Source organism: Mixophyes fleayi, chromosome 1, assembly GCF_038048845.1.
Source record: "Mixophyes fleayi isolate aMixFle1 chromosome 1, aMixFle1.hap1, whole genome shotgun sequence".
In the NCBI taxonomy this organism is placed as follows: domain Eukaryota; kingdom Metazoa; phylum Chordata; class Amphibia; order Anura; family Limnodynastidae; genus Mixophyes; species Mixophyes fleayi.
In genome coordinates, this window is record NC_134402.1 from 318,990,596 (window position 1) to 319,015,030 (window position 24,435).

The 24,435-nt window shown below is 39.7% G+C and overlaps 1 protein-coding gene and 1 long non-coding RNA gene across 3 annotated transcripts in view; one reads left to right on the forward strand and one right to left on the reverse strand.

The window, feature by feature from the left end:
* SMTN (smoothelin) overlaps positions 1-24,435 on the forward strand; it is a 74,413-nt gene that overhangs the window by 24,242 nt on the left and 25,736 nt on the right. For both annotated transcript variants that reach the window (XM_075212958.1, XM_075212967.1), the window contains exons 2-6: positions 11,842-11,999; positions 20,703-20,793; positions 21,483-21,561; positions 21,794-21,897; positions 23,097-23,196. In XM_075212958.1, the coding sequence (XP_075069059.1) occupies positions 11,842-11,999; positions 20,703-20,793; positions 21,483-21,561; positions 21,794-21,897; positions 23,097-23,196 (532 nt within the window). The remainder of the gene's footprint in view (positions 1-11,841; positions 12,000-20,702; positions 20,794-21,482; positions 21,562-21,793; positions 21,898-23,096; positions 23,197-24,435) is intronic.
* Positions 20,167-24,411, reverse strand: LOC142158744 (uncharacterized). The gene is made up of 3 exons (XR_012692851.1): positions 24,354-24,411; positions 21,774-21,914; positions 20,167-21,116 (listed from the first exon to the last, which is right to left on the reverse strand). It is a non-coding gene; the product is annotated as an uncharacterized LOC142158744 (long non-coding RNA).

The following is a 24,435-nucleotide window of genomic DNA, read 5'->3' on the forward strand; positions in this document are numbered from 1 at the left end:
TGTACGTTCAGTGTTACTTTCAAAGGAAATCTTATTTTGGACGGTCTTTTTTGAATTCCTTTGCTATTTAACACTGACTATATGATGAAATTAGAGTGATCATTTTGTATACTTGCCACAAATACTTTCTTTTATTCTTTAGCAGAGTTTAGTTTCCGCTGGATAAGTTCCTGTATGATTGATTTCCTGAAATTGTTTCCTTAACCCGTTTGTTCCCAGCATCACCTACAGATTGACCCTTTCTGCAGTTGCGGGAGAAGGGGGTACAATATTTTTAAATGTAAACTTAGGTGACTGTTTTTGCTGTGATATGTTTGTCTGTTTACATATCGGTGCATACACCAGAAGTCTCACTTAGTATGCAACTAATGATCCTCTTTCTTTATGATGGCAGACTGTTTGTCACAAAATCAGTGACTGGTTAAAGTAACAAGGTTTATGTATATAAGCTTGTGGCTCATGGAAGGTATCTGCTCTTGCACATATGCTAAAAATGCTTTGTGTGCTTGTATTTATGTTGGTAAGCAAGAAATATGGAAAAAGAGGCAGTTCTACAGTTACCAATTCCCAATTTTAATGATATATGTGGAGTATACATCCTAATTATAAGTTGAGGAGATTGTCCCTTAAAGCCATCATGAAAGTTAATTCAATTGGCTGTTGTAGTGGAGGTTTTTTTTTTGCAGTCAAAAGAAACCATATTGGTTTGAATCTAAGGCTCAGCTTTTTCCCCCATATAAATATCTCTAAAACCGGGGGGCGTCTTAGAATCGCGGGTGCGTCTTTAGCATTTTATTTTATTAGGACTCATTCCTAGTGTGCATCTTACAATTGATAGTGTCTTAGAATCGAAGAAATACGGTATGTAATATTGGATTTATTTACACATCCAGGGGCAAACGCACAATTTGTAGAGGGGTTTCCATGCCACACCACCAGTGGGTGTGGCCAGCATGCTTCAGGGCGTAGCTATCATTTTAGATAGTGCTTGGCTGCTCTCCAACTCTTCCTATCCCCATCATATATAGAGGCAATGCTGCGTGCACTACTGTTAGGGTCACACAGCTCTCCCTTTTTGAGCAGAGCCGTGTGAAGGAGGACATACTTCCCACCTGTCCCTACAATCAGGACAAAGTCCTGATTGACTGTGTCAGAACAGTTGTCAGACTGTCCTGCTCTCTCCTACCTGTTCTTGCTGCTATCAATACTTGTTGGGGAATGATGGCTGTGTACAGTGCAGACAGAAACAATATGCACACAAGCTGCAAAGTGGCTGGTCCCGGGGCAGGGTCCAGCCACCTCAAGCATACAGTACCCCAGGCTGGGAGTGGGCTTTCCAGGCACTAAGAACCCCCCCCCCCCCCTCGGTTTGCCTATGGCATCTGTTAGAAGCCATAACAATCAATCATTCTCTATGTGTATATAGTTGTCTTGAGAAGCCCTTTAGACTGTAAAATGTTTTCCAAGGAAACTGTGTGTGTGTGTGTTTGCCTGCACACAAGGTCTTGTCCTGGCCATTATGCCTTCTACTCTAGCCTACGGGAACTTTTTATGATAAAGGTGATTATCGTACCATCACGGTATCGTGCAGTCACACAAAGCAGTAGGTAAACTTTTACTACATTTTAGCTTGTTCTTGCAAATCTAGTTGTGAAATAAACAGTTTGTGTACTCTTAATTTTTAGTCTCTAATGTAGAACCTCAGTGCTTGTTTTGTTATGTGAAATCTATTAATATAATTGGATGCATTAGAGTTATCTTGATAGCGTAGTGATTGTTTCTACTCAATATGTGGAGTTTACCTTTTGAGACTGGGGTTTATACTACTGTGGTCTGGGTAAATGTTTGTTCCCTTGATTGAAAAGTACTTGGTCACATACAAATAACTTATTGTAGCAATTTATTTAAATTAGAATTCTGTTAAATGCAAGAATAGAGAATATTACATACTGATGCCTCTGCCAACATGTGTCAGAATCTGTATACAAAGAGACCTGTTTGACCATGTTATGTTATTACATCTGTACTTCTGGATTATCACTAGTACCTCAAGCTAGTGTGTAAAAGTCCTTGTCGGGACTCTTGAGCAATAAAACATCACTGTTTGAAGATTCTGCCTAAAACTATTGTATGCTGTATCCTATGACCTTACACTAATCCGTTTCCCAGCTGTCCTGTGTTGAACGCAGCGTTTCTTTCAATGCTCTGCACGTTTCCCAGCAGTCCTGATCCATAGTGAGCGGTCCGGAAGTACCAGTCTGCCCACAGCAAAGAGGCACTGCAGCAGCTATACCAACTACATCCCTTCATTCCTCCTTTCCCCCCTACAGACTGGGTGACAAAGTAAGCCTGTCTGGTCACCCCACCCACATGCTATACAAAATTGCTTCCCTCTATCTTGTCTTTAAAGTTTATTTTGAATCTTGACTCTAACAATACTTTTGTGTAACATTATTACTTTATGTAATACATTTAAGTTGTGCAAACTGTTTTTTTAAGTAATTATATAGACACTGGCACTTGAACAACTGGAGATGGTGTATCTCCACCCTCTGTACGGTCTTAACAGTACATACTGATACTGCAGAACCTTTTCTGCTCCTAACATGTTTAAAGACATTGTGAACAAGGTGGGCAGCAGACATGGTGAAATGGGCAGGATTCTGGCAGTGATGACTGCCTCCATCATCGTTTAAGTGCCTCATAAGAGCATCTTGCTGCTTCGGGCTGGGGTGCAGGTTTGGTTAACCCCCTCTTGCTATACAAATGCTTGTACATGCCACTCAGACTTGCCATTTGCCTTATCACGATATCCAGACCCAATGAGGAATGAGAGAGACCATGTGGTGCAGGCTGCACTTCACTACCCCTTCTCCAATATCTTGTGCTGTGTGGACCTCTGCTTTGTGCAGTGATGGTCACGTGATGCAGAAACCAACTACTCTTGTTCGTTCTTACGCTCTACCTAGTATAAAATTAGTCGGTGCAGGGGGCATAGAGCTGGGGGCTGCCTGTTTCCAATCATTGTTGATGCTGTGGGGCTAGTTTCCAAATGTGGCGTTTTTTGTTTGATTTTTGTGTTGTTTTTCCTTATTCAGTCTTGTGTGCAAAAAGACACATGGAACTAATCTTGAGGAGAGCAGTATTGCAAGTTGTCAGATACCTGTTCAAGTAGTATTTGAAGTAGAGATCACATTATTTGCCCTGTATAAGAGATCCAGACATATTAAATTGTATACCTCATTTTACCCTAACTTGCAGAATGGCACATCCGATCTTCTGTCTTTACACCCCTACTTCTTAACACTGCATCCCTCACCACTGACTTCTTGACTGTAAAACTCCGCAGAGCATGCTCTAGTGCAGGTCTGACCAACCTGTGGCTCTCCAGGTCTTGTGAAACGAAGTCCCCAGCAACGGGAATTGTTGCTTTGATCTCCAGTATAGACTCCTGTTTACTTAGATTTACATAGGTTATCGTATAACCTAAGTGATCGAGTACAGTATTACATTTGAGTCATTCCCTCTGAGGAAATGGGATTATTTCCTCTTCTGTCATATCCCTGAAACTGTCCTGGTACTAAAACTCTCTAGGCTATAGTAAATGACCATCACAGTCTGAGCTTTAATCTCTCGTCCGATTGTGGGGTGTTTTTTTTTTTTTTTTTTTTTCTCCTTTTTCTGAGCACATCAACAGAAAATATCACCACAAACAACGTCCAGATGTGAGCCATATGAGCTGCCAAGATTGCTGTCTGACCTCAGAGAAAGTGATGCAAGACACGCAACTTCTCGACCAAATATTTTCTTACCGTGACTGACAGATATAAATATATGATAATTTCCACTTACTGTTCCCTTCTCACAGCAATCACTTGCCCTTTCAGCTGTGGCCTCCCACAGAAGCATTATTGCATGTTGTTCATTATGGTTCTGCATTGTACATCTACTGGCAAAATAACTGGGTATTCATTTTAAAATGTTACCCAATTGCTTTATAAACCATGTTACATGAATAAATAACACTTTTTTTTTTTTTTTTACAAAAGTAAGTTCCTATGCCCCAAATAGCTGTCATAATTGGTTTGTAATTTACACTTCAGTTTACAGATCAACGGCAACAGACAACAATGAACCATATTCTTATGCCAAGTATTCCCCCACTTACTCTCTCCAGGGCAGTTTGTTGTATTTAAATAGATTGATCTCCAGTGTCCGGACCATGCTAAACTGAATGGCATTTCAGATGTAATGTTCGTGTATGAGTGCTAGCTCTGAAGCACTGTTACAATAATCACTTGTATTCAGTAGCAACCATGCCCCTAATGCACTGAATGCAATTGAAATGTGTGGTCTGAAGAGTGGGTTGAGAAATGGTGCTGCCACCAGAATTTGGTCTTTGTTTCCTCCAACACACCAGGTCAGAGTTAAGAAACACATATTCCTCAGGCCAAGTTTCTTTCAAGTCACATTCTGGTTTGGTTTTTAAATCTATAGTGATAACAAGTAGGATGCTGTATAATAGTTGAGATTTAAGGCACAAGATTTAGAGGTACAATCTATGTAAAGTGGGATTGGGTCCCAAAAAATATCAAGTGGAGAGAGCATAAGGGTAAAGCTGGGTACACATCTATACAATTATAGTGCAGACGACACTATTTGCGACCGTGTGGTGAGATATTAGAAGTGTGTACGCTCCCACGGTCAAGTTTTATTGTACAAAAACACATTACATATGTTGGTTTGGTTTTCTAAACTTTCTAAAAATCATGATGAACGACGTCTTTGCAGCAGATGGTTATGAGAGATGATCACAGATCTAAGGGTAAACTGTGTAGGTGTTTGAATGAATCGGCATGTTCAACAGGGCTTCCAATCCTTGGTTACATCATTAGAGAATTTGGGGGGGGGGGGTCACTTGAGTTTGAACGCTGCTATGATTAAATTATCTCTCAGGGATGTGTAGTATCATGGTCTTTTGATTTTGTAAAGTTAATCTCAGTTGTGTTTTTAATATTATTAATGTAAACTACGATAGAGTTGTATACAGGCTTTTATATACAATCTCTTCCATTCTTACTATCCTCCTATTTTTATCTTTCCCCTGTCTGTATCTTGCCTCCCCGCAAAAGATATTTGTCTAAACAGAAAACTGATGCGCCAAAACAACTTCTACATACCCACATCAGCCATTCACTCATCCTAAAATATCCTCACATTTGCCATAAAATTCTCCCAAAAATTCACCACACGCCTCACTGAGAGTACCAGTGACCACCAACTATTACTCGAACACTAATAACTAATTAAAGCATTGCAAGGTATCTGTAGGCAATCAAGTAATCAGGAATCACAGTTGCAGCCCTATCCTGCTGAGGAAGGGGTGAGGTTACGCGGTATAAACTGCCTCCTTGTGTGACCTCCCTGTATTGTGCGCAGGAGATCACATAATGCAGAAGTTGGCTTCTCGGATCATATTCTGTTCTGACTTTCTGCTTATTCTGCCTCACCCGCGGTGCTAATAGGAGCAGGTGTCTAGAGTGAAACACAACCAACCATAAGTTGAGGCTGATTACACCCCCACCTCTCTCTGGCACAGTTGGTACTGTGGCCATGGCACTTCTCAAATGTGGTAAGTGAGAACTGCATTTGAGAAGCACCGTATCAACGCTATTGACGTCACTCTAATTTGGTTGAAACAGAACTGCTGCTTCGCTCATTCATTTTTTTTTTTTTTTTAAAGATTTATTTATGCAAGGTCACATTGACAGAAAATAACGGTTGACACAATGAATACACATAATGAAGTGTACAGGAAAATCACACAGGATCTACGGCCCACGTAGGACATAGTATCCAAAAAGTCAACTATATTAGTAAAAATAGAAAATGAGTGGTCCAAGGTTTTCACACAAAAAGAGGAGAAAAAGAGAGACGAAAAAAGGTAGGCCGAGCTTTTGAGATGAGTCCCAAATGGCTAATGAATGTGATATAACTGGATGAAGTAGAAGACGTTTGGGGCGACGAGACCTTGGGAGGCATAGGAGAGAAGATAGTGAGAGCAGTCCCAGACCTTCAGCCTCAATTTTAGACCAGACTCTGGTTTCTGTTGGACCACACCATAGAACACACTGAGCGAGTTGGGCGGAGAGATAGTATATGCGGAAGTCAGGAATCCCCAGGCCCCCTCCCCGCGGAGATCTCTGAAGAACCTTAAGTCGAACTCGGGGCCGCCTGCCCGACCAAACAAATCTAGTGACATGAAATTGGAGGAATTTAAAGACATAAGGTGGTATACAGATAGGGAGAGTCTGGAAATAATAAAGCAGTCTGGGGAGGATATTCATTTTGACGGCATTAATGCTGCCAATCCAAGAAATGTACAGTTGCAACCAAGCTATAAGGTCTAACTTTATCTGATCGAGGAGGCGGGGGAAATTAGCCTTGAAAAGGTGTCTGTAGTGTTTAGTGATAGAAACCCCCAAATATTTGATTTTTTTGAAGTCCCCAATGGAATGGGAAGGAACAATCCAGAAGTTTCTTATCTGCGTCAGAAACGTTAAAATCCAAAACCTCTGTCTTGCCCGGGTTGATCTTATAACCCGAAAAGTAGCCATAAAGGTCTAGCTCATCCAGGAGAGGAGGTACCGAGGTGTTTGGGTGGGTAATGGACAACATAACATCGTCCGCATATAGCGCAATCTTGTGTGTAGAAGGGCTTACGTGTATACCCGTTATCTCACGATTATCTCGAATCCTAGCAGCCAGTGGCTCGATAACAAGAGCGAATATAAGTGGAGAGAGGGGACAGCCTTGGCGAGTGCCATTCAGAATCGGGAAACTCGTCGAGGTCAGGCCGCTAGCAGAAACAGTGGCCGACGGGGAACGGTAGAGGGCTAAGATACCTGTTAAAAATCCGTCGGTGAACCCCATCTCTCAAAGCACCCCCTCCATAAACGACCAGGAGATACGGTCGAATGCCTTTTCAGCATCGAGCGCCATGAGAAGGGAAGGAAGCTTATCGCTGTGTATTGTATGAATTAGATCAATAATCCTTCTAGTGTTATCAGGGGTTTGACGCCCTGGAATAAAACCCACTTGGTCTGAATGGATAAGAGAGGGAAGGAGCGGGTTCAACCTAGAGGCCAAAATCTTTGCAAATATTTTAAGGTCAACATTAAGCAACGAAATAGGCCTATAACTGGCACAGAGAGAGGGATCTTTCCCCGATTTTGCAATAACTATAATATTAGCCCTAGTGGTGGCAGAGTCAAATGAAGCCCCCTCGAGCACTTCGTTAAAGAATTTTGTTAAATGGGGACCGAGGACCCCAGCAAACTCTCTATAATACTGCGGAGTGAGACCGTCAGGGCCAGGAGCTGAGGATGACTTCAATGACTTAACTGCCAATAGAACCTCTGACAAAGTGATATCTGTATTCAGCGAAGTTTGTTGTTGCTTCGCTCTTTCTACTTTAATTTATATATGTACATTTTATATATTTGCCTTTACTGTATGTGTATAGATATAGATGTATCTTTTAAAGGCATTGGTGGATGACAGGGACACCATAATGTGCATCAAATCTCGGTAAGTGAGGTTCCTCTAACTCCAATATGTGAAATAAGTGGAAAACAGAATGATAATATGTTCAGTCCTTCCTCACCTGGGAGGTTATTTTCCCACCCGCTGGAGACCGAGGACATTAATATTCCCAAACTCAATAGCCCCATGAGTGCTGTGTATCAGACACTCCCTTGTGGGAATTGTATTTCTCTAAACCTTGCAGTGCATGTTTTTCTTTGTGCAAAAAAAAAAAAAGTTAATTGACACGGTTCTTGGAAATTTACTTCAACTCCATGTTTTAATCGGAGCACAGCTGTTGCCGAGACGCATATATTACATTTGCTGCTGTGACATAAATGCACAAACTTCCTGTTTCCTATGAGTCTTTAAACTCTGCCTAATGTGTTTAAAATGGGACAAGTTTTATATATCTACAGATGGACACTATGCCAGTGTGATGTATTAAAGATTTTTGTAATGAACGAGTAGCTTCCACCTTAGACAGTGTAACGTGTAACAGCCTTGCCTATGTTTTCTTAAAAAAAAAAAAAAAAAAAAAGGATAACGAAGTTAACGACGGCAGTTCTCCCTGCACACTCCTAATGCCAACCGTGTGACACATGCATGTGCAGCTTTATTTATTTTTTTTGTTCATAAGGATATCATGCTTGGTTATTTTAACCCTTATGTATCTGTGCGGCTTTTATAATCTTGTGGCTGTTTTATCTTTTGGAGCGTGTACCTTACCCAGGGCTCATCCTTTTTCCCCAGCTGGAAATCTGCATTCTTCAGTGATTGAAAAAATTCATGCCAGAAGAGATTAGAAAGTAATGTGCTACAGTGAACATTTTGACCGTATTGTGAAGCATTGAGCAATATTCCATAAACCCATTCCAACTTTTATAGGTCACTTTGTGACATTTTATTCTTCACCCTCAAAGTTATGTCCAGGAGTTTTCTGCATTCCTACAGTACAAAGGCATTTTGTATTGCAACACATGTGCCCCCCTGCACTGTTCATAGATTGTAGGCCACATTCTCATCCAGTGAGCAATCCTTTCAGAGAAAAGCCTCTCAATGCAGGAATGGTGCAGAAAACTAAAAGTCTGACAGGATGTCCAAATACCTGGGTAAAATAGGAACACTAGAATTATTGAAGACAAGGGTTATTGCTCATGTGTTAAATAACAAATAACAACATCGCTGTATTGTCATGCTCAATTGGCATAGGTGCATATTTTTTAGGGCTAGCATGGCTACAAGACCAGATCTGAGTGTAAAAGAGGGGTGTGTATTGGGGTTTGAAGCTTCTGTGACCAAGACAGCCCTGCTTGGTAATGTTTTACAAGCAGCATTGTCTGATGTGATGTCTGCATGGAAAAACATCCTCGGCAAATCTTGGAATTTATTCATTTGGATGGTCTTATCGCTGATCATCATATATGTCAAATAACAAACAAATATCGAAGCATTATAAAAAATACAGTTGATTAAATGTTCATCCGTTTTGCAAGAAACTCCTAATAAATCCCAGTGCGATCATTAGCTTTTTGCGGTCACATATTTGTACAGTCTTTCAATTTTCTTTCTAAAAGGAGGGGCTGAGCAACTGACAAGTGTGCTAAGAAGCTAAAGACTTCTTCTACTGCCTACATCACTGTAAAGACCATCGTAAATAAATGACTATTTGTTTAGTACAGACCACCCTACAAGATGATGCATTCATGTGAGAAGAGCTATGCCTATGGCAACCCTGGCAGTTAGTCTTCCATGGCAGGGATGCAAGAAACAGACCATGAGAAACTAGCCCTTGCCCTTAACAAATTTGCGCTTGTGTTGGAGGGTAGCAAAAAGAAAACCATTGTTGAGGAGGATCATCATTTATTTATATAGCACCACTAATTCCGCAGCGCTGTACAGAGAGCTTGCATCAGTCCCTGCCCCATAGGAGCTTACAGTCTAAATCCCCTACCATACACACACACACACACACACACACACATGGGATCTCTTACGGCCAGACCCACATACTCAGTGGAGGCAGTCTAGGTCTGATGAGCTGGAGTGAGCTTATTAGCATCAAGATTGGCAGAAGCCTCACATAGTGCACCATTCGGAGAACACCACCTTGCTGGTTGAAGCATAATGCTATGGGGATACTCTGCTTCATGGACTGGTAACACTTGCCAAAAGAGAGCAAATTGATGGAGCAAGATACGGACAACTCGTGGAGGAAAACCTCCCGCAGTCTTCAAGTGACTTAAGACTTGGGAGATAATTTGTATCCTAGAGTGTATGGCAAAACTACATTAATGTGAGTGACTTAAACAAAAAAAAATCCCATGGAGAGGCCCAGACCTAATTCCCATAGAGAGTCAGTGGAATGTTTGCATTTTGTTCCATCAGATTGGATGGGGACAGTTTGTGAACAGAAATTTTCAGAGTCCAGATGTGCACAGCTAGTAGAGACTTTCCCAACTAGGCTCCCAAGTGTAATTGGGGCTTCTATCAAGTATTAAAACAAAGTGGGTGAAGTAATCCATTTTTTTATCTTAAATTCTCTTTCCACTACATTTTTGTTGCCCGGCAGTAAGAATTCTTAAATTATGTTAAATAGTTATATTCGAGTTTACAAAATGTCAGTAAAACCTAATCTTGTGTCTGAAAACTATCCTATGTAATGAAAGCCAACTGTCATATGTTTGTCGTTTTTGTTTGGTTTTTTTTTTATAACAATGTTTTCTGAAGTTTGTTTGGTGTGTGGCGGGTTTTGTTTCTTTTTCCTTTTAAAAGATGCTTCCAGCGAACAAATGTGTTATGAAATAATTGGAAAAGTATTGTCAAGATTGTGACATATTTAAGTCATTCAGATCTTCCCTTTCCCATAGCATGTGTCTCTTTGGATTGTATTAATGAATTCAGCGCTTTTGCTTATTTTGGTAGATTCTAGTGCTCCCCTTATTTTCAGTTATTTATACTTGGGTAAAAATGTTGCATAATCATTAAATACACAAACTTGTCAATTTTAGTCAGATTAACTCGAATCATAACATTTCCCTATGTTTCAAGTATTGCAAATAGTGCCAAGTTAATTTTCCCTAGGCAGTCTATAAGTAGACTTAAACACAAACTGTTGGCAAATTGTAAACCTGGCCAGACTTTTTCTATCTCCTATTTATATCTGCATTCCATTTCCTGCAGTATTACACAGGACAGAGCTGCCCTCTGGTGCTTCAACCTAAGTTGTCTATTCAATAATAGACAACTTGGTTATCTAATAAATAACTGGAGGCACAAAGTTTTTAGCTCAAAAAATCCTAACATGCAATTATGGAAGTAATCTTTTATTAAATTGTTCCAGTTGATCTATGAATTACACCATCTCGTTGTAAACATTGTGGTTTTATGATGTGATCAATCCTTCTAGTCTTATGTCCATGAGCAAAAAACCATAGTCCAGTAAAAAAATCTTTGATACGTCTTCAGTTTAACAGCAGCAAACCTTTTAACAGCCCTGGAAAGATGTTCAACACCTAGGAACTCAATTGGCCGTGTTACTGTAAAAAGTAACGCAGCCTGTGCACTATTATTGTTACAGTAATACGCTTAAATACCTTTATTACAGTAGCTTCAACTCCGGCCTTTTGCTCGCAGCTCCCTGAGCTGCAAGCAGAAAGCCGGGTTAAATTTACCGTAATAACGGTAGTAGGAGTAACGCTGGGGGAATTGAATCATAGCCCATAAATCTATAAATGATCGTATTTGTGAAGGGGCCATTGCATGTCATATTGTAGAGCTCCATGCAGTTTGTTTTTAAATATTCTTGCTGCTAGCATAGGGGTCGATGGGTCAACCGACTCCAAATCTATAGCGTAATGTGAAAACTTTGCACCTTTTATTTCACTACATGCATAAGAAGTTTGATAAATACACAAAGTGTCCTACTAAAGAATTGTCCTACTTTTGTTACCAGTTTTATTAGGTGGAGTAAGAAAAATTGTGGTACATTGCTGTAAAGCGCCTACAGCAGACCCCAAAGCAAAGGATTTAAGACTTTGTAGTTCCAAGTCATGGGTTGCAAATCCAGTTTTCCATAAACAATTTTTGTTGAAATGAACAGCCTTGTTTGTTTTTGAAAATGGAAAATCTGAGTAGTCATGTATTTGGTCATCCAGCATCCAGTCTGTATAACAGTTTACTTTGTGTAAATCCTACAAAACCCCTTGCATATTTTAACTTTTGGCTCGGCACTCATGTATATTCTGTGTCTCACAGCTGGACGTGACCATGGACCTGGCGGAGAGGCGGGAGATTCGCGTAGCAATTCGTGAGCTACGACGAGAGGAACTAGAGAGATGTGAGGAAGCGCTGGCCTCTAAACGCTTCAGATCAGAGAGAAGCAATGGACAGGAGGACAAGGAGAATCAGCCTGGGTTTGTTAACTGTTTTTGTCATCCATGAGTTGTTTAGAATAAAAAAAACTTGCACAGGCTCACACATGGCTCTAATGAGATATTCTAATATTTCCATCCCTAAACACTTTGGCCAGGTCTGGACTAGAATAGAGAGGGCTGTTACATTAACTAGGCTCACAGTGCTGAACTGTGAGATTGTGATGTTACAAACAAGCAGTGCCGCTAGTCATTTAACACACTATTACCATATGCAGTTGTGCTTGTTAATGCCATGTCTTGCATTTTGGCTAGGGATTATAGCAGACAACTTGAGATGCATACAGGCAGTTGCGACCACCTTTTTATTGGTTCAAGCCACATGTCTAACAAATTGCAGACTACAGATAATACGCAATGCTGATTTTTAAATTAAATGCAAAGAGCTCATGTACCACTGAATTTGCAAGCTAAAATCCGTGTCCCCTAATTGCACACAATCTTTTCTGATGACAGTTTGGAAGCAAATAGAAGAACTCTCATTGCTGCTGGAAGGGATTGTGTCTGACAGTCAAACCTTCAGACCGTATAGCATTATTATTATTATTATTATTATTATTATTATTATTATTATTATTATTATTATTATTATTATTTATTATCTTTGACTTATAAGACACCGCAAAGTGTCCGCAGCGCCGTACATTACATATACAGAAAACAGAACCAAGACACAAACTAATACAAAATATATACAAACACAGGTGACCGGGTAAAGCAAATCAGATTATATCTGACAGATAGTGAAAGGGATGGTAGAAATCAGCGAGAAGAAGGCCAAAGCTTAAGAAAACAGTCTAGTGAAGCAGGCCAAGAGGTACAGAGGGTGAAGGAACAGTAGAAAGAGCACACAAGGAAAGAGGACCCTGCTCATGAGAGCTTACATCCTAAAGGGAAGGGGGAGACACAAAAAGGGTGGTACTAACTGGGGGAGAGAGTCAGGACAAGGAAGTTAGGAGGAGGACTGATATATAAATGGGTTTAGGCAGCATGGTGGCACAGTGGCTTTCTCCACAGCACTGTGGTCATGTGTTGTATTTCGACCAGTGCTCTATAATGTGTGAATGTTTGTATATTCTGTCCATGTTTGTGTAGGTTTACTCTGGTGCTCTGTTTACCTTCCACAGTCCAATAACACACTGGTAGGTTAAGATACTTCTCACTAAAATGGACCCCAGATGTTAAGGATCTTAGACTGTGAGCACCAATGGAGCAGGAATTGTATATTATGGTGGCAGTATATGAATAAACAGTAACAATAATAATTTGACATCCTGGGTGGACATCGTAGATTAACAGTTTATTACAATCACAAGTGGTGACCAGTTTTGGGGTCTTTTTGTCTTGGTTTTTGTTCTTCACTTGTTTCCACTAGAACTGTGAGAATAACCTGTGAGCTTGGGAAATGCAGGTGCATGGAGCAGTACCCCAGGCTCTGGGGATGCGGAACTTTAATACTATGCTTCTTCGCTGTACAGAAACCTTTGTATACACTAACAGCAGAAATCCGACTGCATTAGTTAGCATAGACGAATAGTCCAAGCATATGTCATGCATTGATCAGGAGACGTAAGATGCATCAAGAGGATGTTAGGTGTGACTCATCCGCTTGTAACACATTAGTCACTACAAAGCTATTTAACAGAGAAAATTAACAGCATCACTTACCTCACAGCATTAATTGAATTTACACCAGTAGTATTAGTGTTTATTCCCCTACACCCTCCAGCTAACTCTCGCATATTAACTCCTGATATTTTTAATTCATGTACTGTTGGTGGAGAATTGGACATCCATCTACACGCTACACATTTTTTTTTTTATAGGAACAAAAGTTCCTGCAGAAGCCATTCGTGCATGCTTATCCCTGGCAGCTCTTAAAATCAGCCAGATACATAATATGTATGCATGCAGCAAGTATTTACAAAAACTTTTATATTTAAAGAAAAGATCCTTCTGGAATCTTGGCAGCTAAGTGATTTTATGTAACGTATGAACAAATTTGTCCTTATGTCTAATACAGTTAGAACATTGATGCAGGCCCCTCAAACCTGAAGCCTATTGGATGTGTAATTGGTTGTATGCAGCACATTTGTTAACATTTTATTTATATAGCGCCAACATACTCTGTTGCGTTTAACAATTGAGTGCTAACACACTATTTAAACTAGACTGGGCAATAGCAATGTCTACACTTATGAATTCACCACAATATTCTCCCATCGCTCATCCTTCCTGCCAATGTTGTCTCCCATGTGGCTCTGGCCATCAAGTCTACCACACTGACTGCATCTTTCACTAACAAGTTTTGGCTCAGGTGAGTTCCTTTTTAGAGGTTCTACCAACCTATTCACAGCCAGAAAGTTAGGAATGTCTGTAGAAGTTTTGTCTTCATATTTCACAGCAATTTGCACAAAGCCTTGGTAATCTGTGCAACATGCTCCTAAATTAAATTCCAATTCAGCCTGATAAAATCTGCAGGATTCCTGGACATAACTATCCCTAAGTATCTTAAAGGCTATTTCATTTTGTAGTAAGCTCTATCACCAATTGGCCACATCAGCATTGGAGCTTCCCTCATTCTATGCACTATAGGCAGTGGAATGCATGGGGTTGAAATAGGTCTGGGATGAGGGATTAGAATAGGTATGTAATGGAAAGGCTTTAATAATGGAAATTGTGTATCTCCACTCCCTTTTGCTGGCACCAGATCAGCGAATGTTTGCTTGTTTCCCCCCTGAAATGGGATCAAGGATTTATTCAATACATCTGCAATTATTTGCTCTTTAGAGGTGTAATAATGAAGCTGCACTTATTGTATGGTGGCTAATCTGGTTTTCCTGTGGGTCTGAGGAAATGATGTGCTTGATCTATGAACAACTTTTCCTTCTTGTCTTCCAGCAGAAATTGCTGGATTAATGACTGAATAAGCTTGTAGGGCTTTGACAGACTCAGAAATCCGCTTTATCCAGGTGTTGCTTTTTAACCCTATTTCCATATCCTCCAATTTGTCTTTGATCCACTCCATATCAGATTTCAAAGCCTATTTACATCATCTGACCTACAAGTTTGTTGCAGTGGCATACTACGGCTAGTTTGGTTTCCATGGTGTCACTCCGGGTGCGAGGGAACAGTATTTCAGATTTGAAGTCATTGATAGTTTTATTAAAAAGTGTTTTTGGTCTATTGAACCAGAGAGGTCATAAGCTTGCTTCTTGCAAGGGAGACTTTTTCTGAGGGGGTACAAAACTGCGCTTCGGAATCAGTGGCGCTATATAAATAAATGGTGATAATGATGGACAACTCTGTGGCTGCTCAAATTGCGGTAGGTGCATGGGTTTCATGAATCCCTATTTATTTTTTCTCTTAGAAAAATAGTATGGGTATCCTTTTTCTGGCCATGTGTCTTTCTAGACCAGTGTATCTTAAATCTGGTCCTCAGGACCCCTAACAATGCATGTTTTCAATATCTCTTTACTTTAGCACAGGTGTAGTCATTACTGACTGACACATTGTAACAGATCCTCAGTTGATATAATTTCCTTGTCACCTGGAAAACATGCACTGTTAGGGGTCCTGAGGACTAGGTTTGCGAAACTCTGTTCTAGACTATAAGGTGAGTAGTGGATGAGATTTGGGGAGTAGTAACAGACTAGGTCTGGAAGACTGTATGAAGAAGCTGCAGGACACCCAATTTGGACTACACAGTAGAGAACATTAGGAGATGCATACGTGGGTAGGCACACTGTTAGAAAATGACCCACAAAAATATATTTTTGCATAGATCTGTCAAGGGTCTGTACAAAATATATGGTCCTATTGAGACAGAGATGAAGTGGTGTGCTGAACATGGTTCATCTAGGATCCCAGCAGCAACAAAATTATATTTGCCAACTAGATCTATGCACTGTAATGAAATGAAAATTGTAATCCAATGTGTAGAGCTAGGAGAAGTGTAGAACCAAGGGAATGTCTCATAAGCCAGGATGTCTAATAAGAGGTGTTGTACCACATATGGAGGAGCACTAAAATAGGCAATGCAATAATAACTTGCAGGATACAGTATAGATAAACAAGACCCAATATGCTTCAAAACGTTTGCCCTCTGGAACAGTAAATTGCTCATTAAATAGGGGGACTTAGTCAATCCGCAATGACAGGAAAATTATCTGTTACTGTTGTGTGGGTATTGGATGAGTATTCTTACAGAATACTTGACATAAACCAGGGATTATGTTGCTGGTGAAATAATCTGTGGATATCGTACATGAGTACCTGTTATCTGTCCTGTAGGCCTTGCGGTAATATGGTAGCTTTCCAGATTCTGTACTATGGGTTCTTACCTATGAGAATGGATGTAGAGGTTGTAGTTTTCTCTATGCTGATAGACCACTGGTAGCTGTGGTCTTTTCTGTATCTCAGTGGTGTCTGTGATTACTACTGGCTCAACCAAATCTGACATTTATGTCCTTTAATTGTTTCTTCTTACCTAATTCTAACTATCTAATTATTTTATTTTTCTACTAACTGGAGCATGATCTGCTACCTGCATTGAGCCCCAGGGGTTTCTCCGGTCAGCCATTTTTCTTGAAGCATTATGGTTTGTCTCACAGCCTACCTGAAAACTGGGCTCTGTGATGCTTTGGAGAGCTACAATCACAGAGGAACTACCTCTTTAAGCTCCCCTTATTTCACTCTCATTCCTACTATTATTTTAATTCACTCTGCAACAATGTCTTGCTCTCTGAATTTCTTTGTCTGCTTTTATCCCTATCTCTGTGTTCTTTCCACACTTGTTAACTGGTGTCTTCTGTCTTTTCTCTCTGCTTATTCCCATATTTCACATGGAGCAAGCAGGACTTTGGTCTCGATTGATTCACTGTTTGGGACCAATTTTTAAGGGTACAGTCTCCTTTTTAAATTATAGACATTCATACTTGCAGTGGTTGAAGTGAGATTTTTGAAGTGGCAGTATGTAAAATGTAAGTGAATGGAATTTGACAGTTTTACAGTGAAAGCAGTAGAAGAGGTGGTATGGTGTACCACCCTATACCGGACCACGTGTGTGTGTGTGTGTGTGTGTGTGTGTGTATATGTATATGTATATATATATATATGTATATGTGTATGTATATGTGTGTGTGTATATATATATATATATATATATATATATATATATATATATATATATATATATATATATATATATATATATATATATATAATATATGTGCGCGCGTGTGGAAAGAATATACCGTATATATTTTTCTATCCACACCTGTGTACATGGTAGCATTAAAGTTCTGAACATACACCACAGATATGCCACAATTTGAGAGAAACTCCTTTATATTTTATTCTATATTGGTATATTCAGACATGAGAACTATTTCCAGTCAATTGTTGGTCAATTAAGCAAAATTTAATTGACTTATAGACATCCCCTTGAATGCATTAGTTTAATGCATCAACGCGGTAAAATTCATGCAGCAAAGACTAAGGCTGGGCACACACTACAAAAACATTCAACCAATTTGTGATCACTAACGATTTTACAAACGACTGAGGTTCCAATCAGTCTGCTGATACATGCGTATACACTATTTACCTTCAGATCTGTGCTCTTCATCTGGTCCTGTAGTTGTTTATAGAATGACAACACAGTATTCATTCATTCCTGTCACACTGATTAACCACCTTCTTATAGCTATCCACGTGTCTTTGCAAATTTCGTTAGCTTCAGTGACTCAAACAAAATATTCAGTCTGGGAATGGACAAATTTTTCCATCAACAGCGCACACTACATTTATTCACCAGGACGTGTTCATTGCCGGCATAGGTTGAAAAGATCATGATTCTATAAACTCCATTGAGATTATGATCATGAGTGCATACACACTGTAGGAATGGAAGATTATTAGTTTTACTAACCATTTAAATGAACAGACGATCGGTGCTTTGTAATGACTATCGGTCATCGTGTAAGTGTACACAATACTGCGATATTGAGCAGAACAATCGATTTACGGGTGTTTGGCCCGATAATCTGCTAAAAAACCTGAAGTGTGTACACGGCCTAACTCTTAACTTCATCCCGTAGCCATCTGACATACTGCAACATAAATTGTACCAGCCCTTGGTATAACTCCCATTCAGTTCCAAATCTATATTTTGGATTTGAAGTACTCTCTCAAACCAAAGCAGTACCCTTCTCCTATCCCACTATACCAACTAACCATTATGGTAAGTTTTTGGACCAACCATTGAACAGACATTGAAACTAATACCGGCGAACACATACACAGAAACATTACAAATCCAGCCATAGAAAACACAGCAAGTAAGGGGGACAATCTGCATTCCTGGGTTATCTAGCTGTGTGGTTACTGCTTCAGGTTAGGAATCTTTCATAAATTCCACTTTTTTTTTTTTTTTTTTACACTGCATCTCCACTGAAAAATCAGGATGCCCTTCTAGTTTAATTATACACCTGCCAGTACGAGTCCCAGCAGTTTGTGTCTGGTTTTCATATACACCCTGGTCACTTTAGTTAAGAATTTTGCAGTGTAAGGGTCTTTTCCCAAGAGTTCAATAAGCCAGGTCAATAGGAAATTTTTAGGTGGGATTTGCAATTTAGCAAGCCTCTAATGCTTACATTGATCTTCAATTCTAATATACCATCTGATGGCTTGCTGTCTGAGTTAATTCATTTTGTCCTGTTTAGGGGGAAAATGTATCCTCCAAAAATCCTAGTGTATTTTCCGTTGTGTGCTCTGAGGCACTTAATATCATGTCTAATTAAGAATCCATTTGCCTACCCAAGGTATCTACTCAGATGTTTCATATGTTTATAGCACTTATTACCATTATCAAGTTAAGCTGCTTTATAGTATTAAGGTTGGCAGGTGATGCAGGACGGTAATCCAGCAGCTGTACTACCATGTTGGGAAGGTTTGGAAACTCCTTAGCCTATTGATAGGCACGATAGTGGGTCATGTACATAATCAACAAGTAATTTGATATAATCTTAATGGGGCAACATCCATCTACATACCCCATGTATTATGAATTTTGGGAAGGCAATTAAACAAAAGCTAATTGGTAGATCAAGAGATCTTAATTTTGTAATTGCTCATTGTGGCAAGATCAGTGTGCCAGTCATATCTTCATCAAGCTTATCTCACTTGGCATCCTCTCTCTACTAGTAATTTTTTATTTCTTGGGTATGATTGAACAGTGCTGTATCTTGTAATCTTGTGTTGGTACTGTATAAAATGGGGGTTTTTACTTGTTCTTAAATGACACAGGGTGTCCCCTAGCAATTTTCAACTGAGGTTGTTGAGGAACCCAGTTACCCGGAGGCACCATGCAGAGTTTCCCCTGACCACTGGCTAAAGACTTTGTGAGGATTTCTCTGCTAGCAAATGGCCGTTTTGGGCAAGGCAAATCAGTCGACTGTAGTGTCACTTTTAGATAAAAAGACACTCATGGGTTAACTGAGGGCTGGGAAGAGACTTAACTAAGTTATCCTGTATTACCTGAAACATGGGTGCCCTTTTTTCTTGTCTGATCTTTGCTAGACTTACCAGAGTCATACTCTGCAGAGTGTCTGCTACAACCCAAGGACTTGGGGGAGGCTCAGTGGCTGTCCTCTGATAAGTAGGTACCCAATCCAGCGAGGAAGTCTTATCTGAGCTAAGCCCCTACCTAAGTTATACCACCTTGGGAACATACCAGGTTTAAAATAGGGAGTGCAGCTGTCCACTGTATTGATTTATTTTGGGACAGTTCTGACTAGGGGTTGCAGCTCCTTTTGGATTGGTCTAAGACTCAAATCATTCAGTCTGAGCAGACTTTTTGTTACTTTGTGTACTTGCCAAAAGCAGGAGGACATTGGGCTTGATCACTGCCTTGCAGGCTGAGGAGTGAACATAGTGCCTAAGTGTTTGGTACAGAGCTTCAAGAGAAACGGCGGCTATAGCCCCTTTTGAGTAGGGTTGAATAGTAGGCTTTTGTGGTGAACTCCCTGGCGTGGTTAACTGTATTATTCTGTGTGGCTTGTAAAAACCTAGATCTATATTTTTATATGAAATAAAGGCACATAAGGCTCAATATGAGCAAACCAGCTAAACACAAGCCAAGTATCATCATACTCTTCTATACCTTTTACGTATGCTTGCTTTATCAGACTCGCATAATTTCACATTTGAAGACTGGTGAATGTGAATTAGCCCCCAAAAAGAAAAGAGGTCCACACATAACATTTTTGCTTGTGATATGGTCACATACACTAACATAAACAAAATAAATTGTTTTTTGGTTTTTTTTTCAGTGATTTAGATTATTTTATCTTGGTAGTTTTAAACTGATTTTATCTGTCTGTGTGTGCTCCAAATCTCAAGTATATCATACTCTTATCATTTTGTGTGTATGGAATGACTGAAAAATTATACACAAAGTGTATGAATTAGATCAAATATTGTGTTTGTTACACTCTCTAATCTACAAGATGGATGGAATCATTTATTTCTACAAGTAGTTTCTGTGACATATTTAGTTTCTGGTTCGGTGGTTTGAAATCTGCAGTCTTGGGATAATCTAAACTGTGATTTCGACATTTTGAATATTTGTGAGATACCAGATGACCATTTCACAATATCTGTAAGATGTTCTTTTCTTTGTAGGGCTGACAGGGAAGAGACGCAGCAGAGGGCTCTGAATGCCCTGGCAGGAAGACTGCAGGAGATGACCAATGTGGAGGAGCTGACAGCAATGGTACATGTTGCACAATGTCAGAGATCGGGATGAAATAACTGTAGCAACTCATTCTTTTTTCCTTTCCAGTTCACCTGAATATTCTCTGCATATGTCTCCATACACTTTACAAAGCATGTGATCTAAAGGCATTTCTAAAGCAGAAAACACACGAGGACTAGTAGGCGCTTGTGGCATGTTATTTCACATGTTTTCACAGGCTGAATGGAATAAATCAGAAACCAGTCCTGGAAAATACATTCCTGTTTTGGTTGTATAACTAACAGCATGGTTGTTGCCTTTTGATCCATGACCATTAGTTAGCCCTGTGAATTTTTCTGTCCCTGTTGGAAATGCATGTAATCAGTACAAATGACACTTAACCAATTTGATGAGCGAGCAGTGTGTTGATGGGGCCTGCTCCCTCTTTTATGCGGGACAGACCAACTTGATAGTGGACTAGTCTAAAAACGAAATAATTTCTAGGAGCTGATCTGTAATATAATCAGGGGCCACGTTCACTAAAGTTCTTGTTATATACCATTTAATCTGCGTGTGCACATACATACACTAGTGTTTTGGGGGGTTTTGCCAGTAGAGGGCATTATTCTTTTAATTCCATTAATCAAGCTTCAGTTCTAGCTGTGTTCATAGAATGCATTCAATGCAGCTCACACAGCCCATTTTCCCATTTGTCCCATCTGTCCTAGCTCCGAGGTGCCAGTGACTATGAAGAGAGGAAACTCATCCGAGCAGCTATTCGGAAAATACGCAATGATGAAATAGAAGGTAACATACATTCTGAATTAACTAATTTAACTGTGAAAATGTTAGACCTGAAAGACATTATAAAAACTCTTGTGTTGGTCTAAAGTTTGGTGGAATAGTCTTTAGCTTTCAGATTCTAAAAATTGTCGTGTAGCTTTTGTTTCTTATGTGATCATTGAACAAGACAGCTGTGTAACACCCTGAGTCAATATGTCGTATCTCAAATTTCTAACCTGTCTTTTTTGATATTCAGCTGCATCTTTGGCCGGAATGCTGGTCAGTCGCAGCACTGATCGTGGCAATGGTACTGTGCAGTCCAACGGTCTAGAGAATATTGGAGACCTGGTTCCCTCTTTGGTAAGCAAAAAATCTTTCTGCAAGGTAAAATGTTAAAACTTCTTAAATTTTTAGTAGTAGATAAAATGTAGTGTGCAACCTGTTTTAAGAGCAACTTACTGGAATAACTCCTTTTGCCTGATAATGACTGTTGTAAATAGGGGAAAAAACTGTTACTGCCTTGGTTAAGTTCCTTGTACTGCACAGATGGCTCCCATCATTTCAGATTGTGCTAATAAAAGTTATGAAGAGTTATTACAATAAGTTGTAATACCTAGCTTACAGGTTTTAATTCAGCAACATCATTGAGTGGCTTTAGCCTTAAAATTGCGGCACCCGCTTGACATTTTAAGGAGCTAAGGAAAATTCTAAAAACTACCTCTCAAAGTTAGGCCCCAGCATTGCATTTTCAGACGCACTGAATCTTCCTGATATTTAGGGTTTGTTCAGTTATGTTGAATATGACATGGTGGTGCAGGGCTGAACAAAAGTGTATAGAACTCAAATCTGTTTAAAACCTACAACAAAATAGTCAAAGGCGGTGTTGCTGCTTCTGTTTAGGCTCATACGGATGGCTGATAATGTACTGTTCCTAACACCCAGGGAGTGCATCTAATATAACAATATGATCTATGTGGGATTATAGACTTTGGCTGTCAGTGATTTGCATCTTACTAGTCACCGATTCAATTGAACATGTACTTTATATGCTATATTGCAGCATTCAGGTGAATTAATGTGAATGGCTGTATATATTTATATTAAAAAAAACCAAAAAAAACTCCTGAATAAAACTGTTTGTTTTATATACAGATTATCACATCTGAGCAGTCATTTCACGTGTAAGTCTGCACTCCTAGGGGTATATTTACTTAATTGTGGGTTTGAAAAAGTGAAGATGTTGCCTGTAGCAACCAATCAGATTCTAGTGATCATTTATTTAGTACATTCTACAAAATGACAGCTTGAATCTGATTGGCTGCTATAGGCAACATCTCCACTTTTTCAAACCCGCAGTTTAATAAATGTACCCCCATGTCAGTGACTCATATAAGCACTTGTATTTATCTCTCAACTGGATCCGTTTTTATTAACTAATTTTTCATTTCTTTAATAAAAAAAAATGTATCTGTAGATACACTAGGGTAGGAATTGTAACACTGAAAACAAGCTTAGAATATATACTAATTGTATGTGTCTCTTCTGGATCCTCATTGTAGGCACAGGAGAGAGAGAACTTGGAAGAAAGGCAGAGCATCAAGGCTCAGATCCATGAGCTCCGTAGCAATCAAAATGGAGGCAGCCAGGCAGGAGTGAATGGTATGCTGTAATGGCAAATTCAGTTTTTCTTAAGTTGAAAACTTATATAGTAGATGAGGATGACCTGCATGGACTACTGAAAGCTGCCCTACCTCCTACATCGGAGATTTCCGCTAGCCGGAGCTCTGGACAGAAGGGGGGCAACTACATGCTGCCTATATTCCCCTGCTTTTATAGCTGTCTAATATTGTCCTTACAGCCCAGGCCCAAAAAAGTGTGAAGGTTTGGGATATGACCGGAGTACACCCTGCACTCTTGCGTGTGACTTGTGATTGGTCTTCCCGCTTACAACACTCTCCATTTTGCCTTTTTAAAGTTGGTGAACTAAATTTGTTTGCTGGCTCTGTAATACAGAACCAGCGCGGCACTGGGCAAACTGCTGCAAGAAGCAGCTCACTGGACCATGTGACTAAAATCTGTTATTGTGGGGGTAGTGCAGCTTTTGTAAACCTGTTAGTTTTTATCCCCCTCTTCAGTAAATGCGGTCATGTTTATCATATTTATCCTAAACGTCCCATATAGATTACATCTTCCAGAGCTTTTCTGTTATCGTGAAAATTTTCCTCTCCGCCCCATACACGTTGTCATCTGATGTGAAAAGTTCTCATGTCCTCTACCAGTCGGTAATGACTGGCAGCAGATAGTAACCAATCTATAATAAAGACACACATTTCTGTAGTGTCTAGAGTCTAGTTTGTGTGTGGTTGTTTTCTGTGTTTTTGTTTCTGTGTTTAGCTGTAATAAATGCTATACAGACTTACACCAAACTATTAAACTATACAGCGCATGCCACAAAAGGAATTATGTTAATAAGACACTATTACAAGGACCGTTATACTAATAAATTTGTAAGTAAGCAAAATACCTTGAAAAATCACCTGTCAAGTTATGCAGAAGTCAACCTTTTTTTTTTAAACTTCAATATTTAGTGGTTTTACTGGATGTGGCATGGCATGCTGGCCGTTCTCACATAGTCTTGGTCCGTTTGCTTTTACTCTGTTTTTACTTGAGCTTTTGCTTTTCCCTAAACTTGGCAATTATTTTCGATGTATACTCCTTTCCATCATAGTACCTACCAGCGTCCCAGCATGTCTGTAGAGGTAAAAGCTACCTGCAAAATGTGCTGCTGCTAGAGAAAGCAGGCTGTGTACACCTACCTTATATTTTCCTTCATGCTGTCTGACAATGTTGATTTGTGTGAAGCCTGGGGAACCTTTATGAAAGAAGATGCACAGATGT